Source organism: Rhyacophila brunnea, unplaced genomic scaffold, assembly GCF_057557595.1.
Source record: "Rhyacophila brunnea isolate RB1 unplaced genomic scaffold, BYU_Rbru_1.0 scaffold_4, whole genome shotgun sequence".
Taxonomy (NCBI): Eukaryota; Metazoa; Arthropoda; class Insecta; order Trichoptera; family Rhyacophilidae; genus Rhyacophila; species Rhyacophila brunnea.
This window is the reverse complement of record NW_028233068.1, coordinates 9,435,728-9,448,746: the sequence shown is the minus strand read 5'-3', so window position 1 is coordinate 9,448,746 and position 13,019 is coordinate 9,435,728. Positions and strand designations below refer to the sequence as shown.

The window sequence follows — 13,019 nt, the reverse complement described above, 5'->3', positions numbered from 1 at the left end:
TATGGTTTAGACTTACTTCCGTGTGGAAAAAACTTGGCGTAGATGTCTTTGAAAGAATCCTCGTGGACCACTCCCTCTGGACATTCCTGGAAGAAAAAAAATACAATTTAATCTGATGTTCATCTTACTACAGTTTTTCAATCGGAGATCTGAGATTATCTTTGACGCAGATGACGCATTCGATTCATTAGAATATTTAAAAGGGGAGGAGAGGGAAATAGTTCAAATCAGTCATACAATTATTAAATTATACTAAAATCTTTTACAAATCGAGTACATATACCAATCAAATAATTATTAGGTAACCAAAGCATAAAAAATCCCTGAAACTAACGTCAAAGCTATACCATAATGGTTCATGTCATAATCACTCAAACATATACGTACCTACTTGTACATAAAAATATAAACCACTAGTAATAATATGATTATGTATCAATGTTTTTAATTATTTTTTTGGTACTGTTCGGTTATACGGAATACAGCGGAAAACACATTTTGAAAATAGCTGATAAACTGGATTATTTGTTAGGTTAACCTAACCAAACCTAACCTAACCTAACCTAAACTAACACAAACTAACAAATAATCCAGTATATCGGGTATTTTTAAAATGCGTTTTCCGCTGTATTCCGTATAACCGAACAGTACCAATTTTTTTGTTGCAGGATCTTCAAATCAATTAGTGCCTCGGGTTTTCAAGTTTTTAAACACGCTACTGGCCTTTATTTGTAATACATTGGTCGTTGAATAAAATTGAAGAAGTTAAAATAAAATTTACTATAAATAAATCTACAATACGAAATGACTTGCAGCTAAATTAATCGTTAACCTCAGACTTGTCACACATTGCTATAGCTAGACGTTACAACGATTCGTAATCTTCGTACCGTCGTATCATCCCGCGCAATATCCCCATGTTTGAACCGTTCATTAGACGTAAACTTAGACTGCTACTAGATTTGTGATAACTAAGTGTAACAATAATTAAGGCCTTGTCCAGATGGCGCGATTTGACTCGCGCGCTCAGAGCACAGGTGACTTCATTGATCCGTCCACAAGCACTCGCGACGTGTCACGTCTCGCGCGCGGTCGAGGTACAGGTATGTTATACCTTTTATTTTGTTAACTGTGAATTCATGGTGGAACTGCATTGTATTGTTGTTTTAATTTAATAAAAACGGTTTCGTCCGCCTCATAGGGACATTTTCAACTGAGTTGAGTTGACACTTTGAGTTGAAAATGTCCCTCTGAGACGGACGAAACCGGTCCTAATCTATTGATAAAATGTGGAATAAGTACTACGAAAAAAAATGCGTTTTATGTTATATCTACCAAACTTTGCAAGTTAATACGGCTTAATAAACAATAGCCATGTAATATGATGAAATACATACATAATTACTCTAACTTGATAAACACAAGTGCGGGGCATCACACGGTCATAATGACTATGGACCTACGCCGGATATCACACACAAGACGTCAATAAACTAATTAAAATGATATCACAAAAAATGTATAAAAAGGGACACGCACCTCGCGCCCTTCGTCTATTATTTTTAAATCTTTGTAACGCGTATATCTTGTCCGCTGTATATGTACTCACATTTTCGTTGAATAAACTTTAATGTTTTAGCTTTCGTGAAAGCTTATTGTTTCCCGATTATCTTCTCGCCATCTAGTCTAAATACATCCTTGAAGGTAAATCACCTGACAATTACCTTCAAGTCGATGGTCTTTAAACGTAACAGCTGTGAATACTACTCAGGAGTTGCACAGATGCCCAGTCTTTGGTAAGGAGAAGAAGGAAGGATAACACCATCAAACCACATCAGGTTTCTGTCAACCCAAGCTACCTGTTTCCTTTGCCTCCCTCCCTGAGTGACATAACAGCACGTTCAATCGAGCGATCCACATATAAGCTCTAATCGGGGGATAAATATTACCCGGTTATTGTTTTTTAAGAAATATTATCCGGTTAATCGGTTTAAAACACCAGATTTAAAAAAAAACTCAAGTAAAAAAAAAACGTAAATTTCTAATATTTTTTTAATCGCTTGACCAAGCAAAATACCCGGTTTTCGTTTATTTTACAAACTTTCGGTTAACCGATTTTGGGTTAAGCTGGCTTTGATGCCTTTTTCTATCCCTCGTAATGTGCGATGAGTTTTCATCTGATTATAGAAGAAGAACATTTTTTTCAACATCTTTATAATAGTTTCAACCACATAACAAATAATAAATAGAATTCCAATAGGCAATATTCAATACACTACATTTTGATGCAGGGTATTGAATGTGTGTGTCCTACGAAAGTGAAACACGCATTATGCACGTGCAATAGTGTGTGTAATACACCAATATTAAATGAGCGTCAATGCATAAACCGAGAGCTGTTAGTATTCGATGTATGACGTTTTTTTGACACGTGTTTAAGTTTATCCGGGATTATCCCTTACTCGAGATCGGTTACCTGCTACTCCTTACCCGTTAGGTATTTCAGCGGGTCTATTCTATACACAAGGCTGCTTTCGGTCCGCTACGGCAGCTAAATAGGGTAGGAAAGTATCGTATTATTAACACTCATTGTAACAATTACAATAAGTTAGCCGTCTGAACAGTCAAAACTGTCTATCTCGGTCTAAAATTTATCACAGCCTATAGAGGTGCTGTTAAAACATAGCACTTATTGTAACAATTATAACTAAATTATTGTAATTGTTACAATAAGTGTTAATAATTTGATACTTTCCTACCCTATTTAGCTGCCGTAGCGGACCGAAAGCAGCCTTGTGTATAGAATATACCCGCTGTTCCCATTATTTCTGAGTTCCCTGGTTCCAACTGATGATTCAAATAATGGCATTACGATGTCGTCTATTAGAGCTGATATTATTCTCTCTACTATACGTCAGTTCCTCTTCGAATAAAAAGTTAGGTTAAGTTTATTCATGACGTAAGAATAAGGTTATTTATAAACCACTGACCTACGCTGTCAAATTAGCATACGGCTAAAGAAAGCCTTTTTTCTAAAAGTGAAAGTGGCCGCCACAGTAAAGCCGATATTATAAAAAGTGTATTAAGGCATGTTTATGCTCCGACACGCTACGCCAAGGCATTGAATTTTACAAAGAACTTTTTAAGTCGAATTATGTAACGGATATGGCAGAGAAAATTGGACGATTATGCCTAACAATCCGATTATGTTATTAATTGATTCTAGATTGTAATTAAATAGCACGTGCTTTACCTGGCGACGACTATACACACACTAGGACAGTAGTTTTCAAACTTTTTCATTTTACGGCGCCATAAAAACACCAGTAAGTGAGATGGATTTCTCAAATATATTATCTTAGGCCATCCGCTCACACAGAAACTAAAATCTAACGAACTGATTGGTGATGGAACTCATACACTGGTCAGTGACTGATGCTTCGCACACAGCGCTACTGAAACCTAATAATCCCATAACCTCAAACTGTCAAACCCATTGTCTTTCCCACTTCATTCTAAGCTTTTCCCGTAATATCTTTACGGGAATATCCTGGCAGCCTGTAATTATGCAGGCAGGAGTATTTCTCGGGTGCCGGACGAAATCCCGAAGGCCGAAATCCCGAATGCTGAAATCCCGAATGGCCGAAATCCCGAATGCCGAAATCCCGAATGCTGAAATCCCGAATGGCCGAAATCCCGAATGGCCGGAATCCCGAACGCCGAAATCCCAAAAAATAAAAAAAAATACAAACATTAATAATTGCGCAATCTTAACACTTATCTTGAATTGCGCAAAACGCAAGACAAAAACCCATTTTCCAAAAAAAAAATGGTATTTTACAATTAAAAATTACAATACAATTTAATTTTACAAGCTACATCGGAAATAAAAAAAAGGTTAGCAAACTCTTTCCGAATCTCTAAAATTGGTATATTATATTCTTGGTAAATGTACTTTCAAAAGTTGGATTACCTATTCGCGTTACCCTTAAGGCGATGTCTTTACCTACCAGAGGCCTAGCGGAAAAATACGAAGCTTGAAATTTGAGACATTTTTTGATAATTTCAAATTTCAAATGTGTTAATTAATAAATATATACTTATCTAAAAACACTAATAAGAAAAATATTTTTTATTTTAAGTCAAAGATAAACTTACAATAATTTGTTGTAAAAAAATGTTATAAAATGTGAATTTGGCACAGGACTCCTTCTTAATATTACATATATTTTATGTTCATATTTATTATTAAAATTTAATTTATTAAGTTTTCTATGCTGTCCTTAAGAGATTTTTGACTATTTTATAGTTATATTTTTTATATTTATTTAAAAAAAAAACATCGATTTTAATAAAAATATACATGTGTATAACTTGATATGCTTTTTATTTATATGAAATCTTATTTAGGTACGGTCCCAATATTTAAGCTCGATTGAAGCTACCCTTATTTATTTCTGATCTTGATTATGTATAAATAAATCTCCCCATATTACGATATTCAAAAGGAATCAGTTATTAAGTTGATATAGGTAGTGTTAAAAAAATATATCGTAAAATATTAGAGGTCACAGTTGGTGCAACAATGACATTATTAATCCATCATTGTGATTGTTCATTTTCAATCATTTGATTGGTCGCTGCGCACACTTTGAAAGCCATTGAAATGGGGACCATTCATCTATTCAACTACTGACATTCAATTTATTTACATGTCTGGCACGTTGGATGCCTCTTGGTACGAATGGTCTTTTCGCGTCTAGTTTTTGTTAAGGGTTATCACCTAAGCTGACTTTCACGTCATTATCACCCAGCCACAATTTTTCTGCAGCCATGCGCGGGCACATACCATAGCATATTCATCCAACGTTGTGACAATAGCGTCCGAGGAGTAACCTCCTGTAATTTTGGTTGACGTAGATACACATAATTAAAATCTAGAGCCTTCATGAGAAGAGACATTATCGTTCACCGTAACAATAATTTAACCCTTAATTCCATGGTGTTAACGTGTTGGTTCAACAAACTGTATTATTCTTTGGTGCGAATAAAATTTTATTCAAAAACTTGCATTTGGCAAAGTATGCTTATAAAATAGTTATAGTGTTTATTCACAGGTGTCATTGTTAATTATTATAATAATATTAAGGATTGAAAAGTATTAATGTAAATCAATGGATTGTCATCATGTAGGTATTTTATGGTTAATGATATCTGACAACAATTGTCTCTTCTAGAAATCAAGCTGCAATGGCCGACCTGTATAAGATTCAGTTACGAAGCTATTCCCTTTCAACCGGCATATGGAGACACTCACTGGCATGGCCCCCACATCCTGAAGCAGGCCCCCAAGCCAGGATCATTGGTGGGCCCCCCTACCTATCGCTAAGGTTAAATATAGTCTGATGCTATACAGTGGCGTTTTCCAAATGGTGTTCGAGGTCAAATAAAATTCAGTGCAGATTTTTTAACACACAACTAAAAAGTTCGTCGCACAACCATATATTTTTAAATCGGAAGAAACCCGAAGGAAAATAGCAGGCAACTTTTTTTTTACTATTTATTAGAGCAAATTTAAGATCTGTGTTTATCTCATTTATCTGGTCTACCGCCATGCCGGGCCCCTCTTTACCCCGGCCTTAGAGCCCTGTCAGCCCCCCTCTTGTGGGGGCCATGCTCACTGGTGTCATGCAACTCGCCAATTCAATAGAATCTAAGGATACGAGCACAACCTTGTTGTTCCAGTCAACGGTCTCAAAGATTGAGATTGATTCAATGATTGCAAACCCTCAAAGTGAAGACAGCACTTTAAGTAAATTAAGGAGTTAGCAGAAGAATCTATTAGGCCAAACAAATGTCAAAACCACCGCGTCTGGGAGCAGACTCCTTAGTGTACCGATATATCGTAGACCCTCTACGGCGTAGAGGATCTACGACGCGATACATGAATAAGGTGCATCGACAGGCGTATTGCCAAAATAACCAGTAAGAGTATCTAAGCATAATATTATAATAATATGTGGAATATTACACAATTACACATTATAAATAAATTGTGTGCAAACTTGTTATGTTAGAGTTAAAGAGACAAATTTAATTAATGTAACATAAAAATACATAATATTAACGGGTCTAGGACGATTTGGCACCGGGACAACTGGACGCCAAGGAATTCGAAATTAAATAGACGTTAGGTACTTATAGGTACTTTAAAAAAATATTTAATATAATTATTTATATTTAAATGATTATATTATGATTTAATAGTTTGTGAGAATGTAAATATGCAGACGTAAAAAATGATTTAATCGTGCATATGTTTAAGTTCCAACGAAAAAAGAGTTTTTTATTTTATATAAAGCCTTAGGCATGGTAATTCTCAATCCGCAATAAAGAATACATTATATTAAGAGTAAAATTAATTAAAACTACTAAGTAGTAGATAGAAACTGATTAAAATTCCTCGTCTACGTTCTGTATACGTGTCTAGAACAGTGCGGCGTCCAATTGACCGGAGTCCAGTTATCCCATTCCCAATATTAACTCGTAAGAACTGAAGCATTTAGATCCAAGGAACTCTGCGGTGACAAGTTTGGAGGCTTCCTTGTGGTAAAAAAAAAACTAAAATGTCGGTGATTTCTAACGAAGCGACCGCATCGTCTACCACTGCTTTCGCAAGTTGTAACGATCGTTTTCGTTACTTCATTTGCAACCTCTGAACAACGCATGACCTTCCTACCTATACGGGTCGTCACTGGGTGTGTATTCGACATAAATAGTGAACACTAAACTTTGTCAGTCATACTACGTATTTGTTTTCATTGAACAAATACAATTTGCAGATGGTGCTGGTTAGTTTTTAAAATTCAATAAAACCCTGCCTAAGCCAAACCATAATAATTCCGAAAAAATTGTGTACACTTTTACAGTAATTTTTATTTATTTTCGTTAAATTAAAAATACATAATATTTCCTACAAATGGTTGGTTACATTTTTTTATATTCATTAAACCTTATATCTCTATAAATTATCTAAAAGTATGTATGGTTTAATGGCATACTTTTAGATTTGTTATAGATAAACGACTTTTTTTTTAAAACTATTATGTACTATGGTTTGGATTAGGGGTTTAATGAATTTAAAAAAAATAACAAAGACTATCTACGCACTGTAGTTTTTAAAACAAGTTAGTGACAAAAACAAGTAGGAACTAAAGTAAAGTAGGTTTTAAACACTGATATAACATAGATATATCTCATTAGATAGTAGATTTATATTCCGAATACGTAGAATACCCAGAATGGACTATTTTACAGCTCTTGAGTGTAGTATTTTACAACGCTTTTATTAGGTCATATTCTTATTTGTCCGGTGGTTGTATGTCCGGTACAAATCTTGCAATCGATTTTTAACTAACTTCCCGACTATCTAGACATTTGAAACTTTTAGAATATATCAGAACACGTTGCCAATGCATTTTTTAAATACTTTTAGCCATTTTTAAGTAGAATTAAATTCATTTTCAGTTAATTCTGTTTTGTATGAAAAGTTATTTCGGAAGAAATCCGTAATCCAATCCACTATTATTGGTTGCTAGGGTCCTAACAACTAAATTATTAATATATACGTGCGTTACTATGGAAATCAATATGAGTGTCAAAATGACATTTCAGTATTATTTCTATCAAATACATTTTTTTTGATCGTTTAAGCTAGTCAAGTCAAGTTTATATGATTCAACAGAAACGTTGTATATAAAAAGTTATTTTTATCTTGTAATTATTGTTTATAATTACTAATGATCTATTATTAGGGTTTGACGATTTATACGCTTATCGAGTGCATTATTATGATTTTTTTACAAATATTTCAACTGTTCATAATTTGTTTGATATATTTTTATTGTGATCCTTAACTTAATAGGTAGGTGATAAAGTTTTTACCTATTTTATTGTATTAATCTGTTACATAAGTTAGAGTTAACTGTATTCGTTGTCAGTGTGTATTTGCCTTTTGATGAGTGCACATAGTGCCTGAAGATGCCGAATGGCGAAACCCGGGTCGCAAAAAAAACTAAAATGGAATAGTACAAAACTTAAATCCATAAGAAAACAAATACGTTTGACTGAAAAGATTAAGTCTGAACTAACTATGTAGGGATTAGCCTACCTCTACCCTTATCCACTGGTGTGTACTTAGTACATACATAATAGTGAAACACTCAAAATAATAGTATAAGTACTTATTGTGATAGTGATACCTACTTAATGATTATTATTATGCCAACTGTTGTGCGAAATGTAAGTAGTTACGTGAAAGGTGAACAAAATGCCAAGAGTGAATCATAGAAAAATAAATAACGTAAACTTCCCTTCAAGAGTTTTTGTTGTGTTCATTATACCTTCCGCGCAGCTGGGCGGATTATTCATGCCAGGGTTTCCTAAACTTTCAAACACGCTTGCGTTATTTATTATCTCGTATACACATACTACATCCCTTGTAACCTTGGACTTCGGGTTACTTTACACAGGCAGAAAGTCACGAAGCGAAATTTTAATGTAAGTGTTAGTGTATTAAAAAAAATAGTTGACGCGTGCAGGGGTGGATTTACCGATAATCTGAGTATAAACAGGAATAATATCTTGTGCTGTCAAGTGCCCTATAAATTCAAAATACAGTATTAAGCAAATAATTACAAGATAAAAAGAACTTTTTATATACAACGTTTTTAAATTTTCTGTTGAATTATTATGCTCAATATGCTGAAACTTGTACTTGATAGTAATGAAGTAAATAAAAAACAAACAAACAAACAAATATAGAATACTGAAATGTCATTTTGACATTTCATTTTGATTTTCATAGTAACGCACGTATATATTCATAATTTATTTGCTAGGATTACCCCCTTAGCAACCAATAATAGTCTTTTACTTTTTACGGATTTTTCTGAAATACCATTCGACTTTTCTGAAAATGAGTTGAATTCTGCTTAAAGATGGCTAAAAGTATTAAAAGAATGCATTGGCATCGTGTTCTGATATATTCTAAAAGTTTCAAATGTCTAGCTAGTCGGGAAGCTAGTTAAAAATCGATTGCAAGATTTGTACTGGACAAACAACCACCGGACAAACAAGAATACGAGCTAATAAAAACGTTGTAAAATAGTCGTTCCGTTATTATTTATAATATTATATTCGCCATGTTTTGCATAATATATAAGTGAATTCGTCAAATTATTGCGCCGCAAAATAAAATAATATGTATTATTTCCAGTATTATCAATCGTATTATAATAGTGTAGTGTATTGTGTACCTACCCCATGGCCTCTACATCCCGAAGCGGGCCCCCAGGCCAGGATCTTTGGTGCCCCCTCCCCTACATTTGGCTAGGATTAAAGATATTGTGATGGTTTACAGTTACACTTTACAGTAACGTTTTCCAGATAGTGTTCCAAGTAAAATTAAGGATATTCAGTGTGTTTTGAACGATTTTTTGTATTTTTAATAAATCCACTTGAAGTTGTCAATAATCAAAAAGTGCAACACACAACAACACATTTTTTACTATTAGAGCAAATTTGTGAAGTGTGTTTATCTGGCTCAGCCACGCCGGGCCCCAGGCTAGAGCCCTGTCAGCCCCCCCCCCCCCATGAGGGAGCCATGACCTACCTATTATATTTTGGGTTACGTAGGTACTACGTACGGTAGACAAAAGATAGTATACGGAAATTAAAATAGAATTGGTAGACATTTCGCGTAGGCAATATATTTTTCATTCGCTTTTAAAAAGATTAACTCTGATTGTTATTTCTAATCTATATAATATTTTATACGTTTTATATCGTAAAAATGAAACGTACAGAATACGTGGACCTATAGAACAATGTGAAGACCAATGACATTAATAACTAATATAGACGAAGCATCTGGGAAAAAAATGGCACTCACTTTTTTGTCGGGTCTGCCGAATGGCATAATCTGTTCTAACGCCATTACAATAAAGGTGATATTGCTATAAATTCCCGATGCCCTTTTTCGGGTCTGCCGAATGGTTTGGTTCGAACGGGTTCGATCAAATTAACATTATCACTAGAAAGGCTATTCTAATGCCATTAGAATAAAGGTGATATTGCTATAAATTCCCGATGCCTTTTTTCGGGTCTGCCGAATGGTTCGGTTCGAACGGGTTCGCTCAAATTAACATTGACACTGGAAAGACTATTCTAACGCCATTACAATAAAGGTGATATTGCTATAAATTCCCGATGCGTGATATCGCATAATGGGAATTGCGTGACGTCTACCTATACATGTGTGAATGTCGCTATCCGCGAATTTACTTGCTAGCTACTGTATTGAGTGCGTTGTCCATTAATAATGTCATTGGTGAAGACATACATTCTGTGAAAAATATGCTAAATTAAATTTCATAGGTGTAATAACACGTTGGTCATTGATGTGTTTTCTTTATTAAGGTATTGAGTGTAAAGTTCACCTTCACTCAGCATTTCTTTTAACATCAGTACTAGATCTAGCAAAATGATTGGTTTTGTTATGAGGGTTTCAAGATCATTCGAAAATGTCCGAGAGTTACTTACATTATTTTATAATGTATCATTTGTGTTGAGTATTCTCGAATATGCCAGCATTATTTGGAGTCCACATTATGAAGTTGAATCGTGTCCATAATAGATTTCTTAAATTTATCTACTTAAGGACATATGTATTGTTTCCTTATGATAATGATGGACTCGTTTTCTTCTGAGTATGCCATCAATGTGCACTACCCTGTCAGTCCGAGTCATTACTCTTTTAAAGCATTTCTTTTTACTTCTTCGTGGGTTCATTCCCAAGCCGTCTATACTGGCAAATATTAATATTAATATTCCCACCGATATCATTTGTAAGTCTGCGGTCTTAATGATACCCAGTCGCAGGACTGATGTGATGTTTCATGCTGTTGTATATCGTGCGATCAACTTGTTTGATTCTACCACACAGGTTGATTTTTTTTAAAACTAAATAATATTCGTAGATAAATTGATAATTGTTTATCATTATACTTTAATACAATTATTTACATAAGAACATACTTTCTCTTCTACTCTGTGTACTTATGTACGCGCGTTAGAAGTTATACTTCTTTGGCGTAACAAAACAAAAACAAAACTTGTGATAAAATAGATTCTTTGACTAGCTCTTAACCGGTTAAGTGCCCAAAGCGTGTTTGGACGCCCTAATTACACCAATTCTTATGTTAATTACTATCAATTAACTAAATGCGTCATAGAAAGGATTAATTATCTTGTTAAATTACACACTCAAGAAAAAGGACCGCTTATTGGAACGCCGTTGGTTTATTTCTATACACTTTAACTTATATTACTAACTGACGTTTAATCGTTTGTTTACGAAAGGAATTACAAATGGCCGACAATAATAAATTCGCTACCTAGGCAACGGAACAATTCTAAACTATAATATTATACTGTATAATCGTCACGATTGCAGTATCATACTATGGCGTAAAGGTAGTGCGTTCGGCTGATAATCGAATAATCGGTGGTTCGAATCCAATCGAGTGCGTTTTTTTCGTGTGAAAAAATTAATTATGTGTTACATGTCACACCGAAAATAAACTTTGATCTGATTTTCCAAACGCGCCAAAAGAAGTATAACTTAATAAAAAATCTGGTATAGTATACATAGTACTTTCTGCAAATTTTCTGTGTGCGTAAGTTGGAAATATGTGTGCGCACATAGACTAAGACAGGAGTGATTTGATTTCTACTTGCGATGCGTTGTTATATCATCTGAATTACAAAAAAATAACCTAAACTTTCCATGCTAATTATATTTGGAAACATGATCCTATCTATGCTAGTGGGTTATTATTGTGTTACAGTTTAGGAAATACTCGTTCAGTTAATGACCGCGCGACCTTATCGAAATGTCAAACAAACGCTCCTTAGAAAGACCATAGCGAAAATGAACTTCATTATGTAGGGGAGAGCAGGTAGGATTCGTACACTTTTTACTCTAAGCCGTATAAAAACAAAACTGTAAGATATTTTTAAATAACTTCAATGCTGTTATATATCAAATATATTTGGCTTTAATAATAGTGAAGTATAGTTAAAATACAAATCAGCATGGCGAAGCTACGGTAACTTTTCTGAAAAATGGAAAACGTACGAAACTACCCCACACGTGGGGTAGCTTCGTACATAGTGTGGGGCACATTCGTACATAATGTGGAACCTTCGTACAGTCAAAGAAAATGCTATTTATTCAATGTAATATAATCATGTATTGGGATCAAAGCTAACACAGAATCAGTCTTCATGTATTAATAATTAACAGTTATTGTTTTTAAAGTGCTTATAACTACTTAGTCATAAAAACATAACACTTTTATTTATTTTTTTGTTAATAAAGGAACGAATAAACCAACATTATAAAATTAACCATTAGAGTAATAGGTCTTAATCGTATTTAATAGTTGTACTATCCAACATTATATATAGATAGGTCTTTTTCGAAGCTAAATATTATCCGGGCTGTTGCTGTAAAAGCAGATTTTGATAGCGGGAAAACACATACCACATCTGATATGTAAACTGTTCCTTCATCTTTGGTAGTGGGAAAGACAAATTTCCAGGTATGAGGCTTCTTCCTCAAAAATGAAACTTTGTATTCAACGGGACTATATGTTTTAAGCACCTGCCCAAGATAATTTAAACGGCCTTTGTTTTCTTAAACTCTACTATCACAAAGCGTTCTTCTTTGATGTTCTCTGACGTAACTGGAGTTTCATTGTCAGTATCCGATCCTTCAGACGTCTCTTCGATGAGAGAACAAGAACTTTCTCTTAAACTCATATTAGCCTCATCCTCACGATCAGTTTCATCCTGACTATCAGTCTTTACAGTTTTATTTTGCCTCTTTGGTTTAGTTGTTCCTGAAGTTTTCTTCTCTCTCTTTGTTTTGGTTCTTGTATCTGACAGTAAATGTA

The 13,019-nt window shown here is 34.2% G+C and overlaps 2 protein-coding genes across 2 annotated transcripts in view; both read right to left on the bottom strand.

Annotated features, from left to right (window-relative positions):
• Positions 1-13,019, bottom strand: part of LOC147066824 (polyprenol dehydrogenase-like) — a 656,880-nt gene that overhangs the window by 305,795 nt on the left and 338,066 nt on the right. The window lies entirely within an intron of this gene.
• The window catches only part of LOC147066827 (A-type potassium channel modulatory protein KCNIP1), a 136,312-nt gene that overhangs the window by 16,158 nt on the left and 107,135 nt on the right, over positions 1-13,019 (bottom strand). Inside the window, exon 3 of the mRNA XM_085953774.1 lies at positions 17-86. Within this exon, the coding sequence (XP_085809900.1) occupies positions 17-86 (70 nt within the window). The remainder of the gene's footprint in view (positions 1-16; positions 87-13,019) is intronic.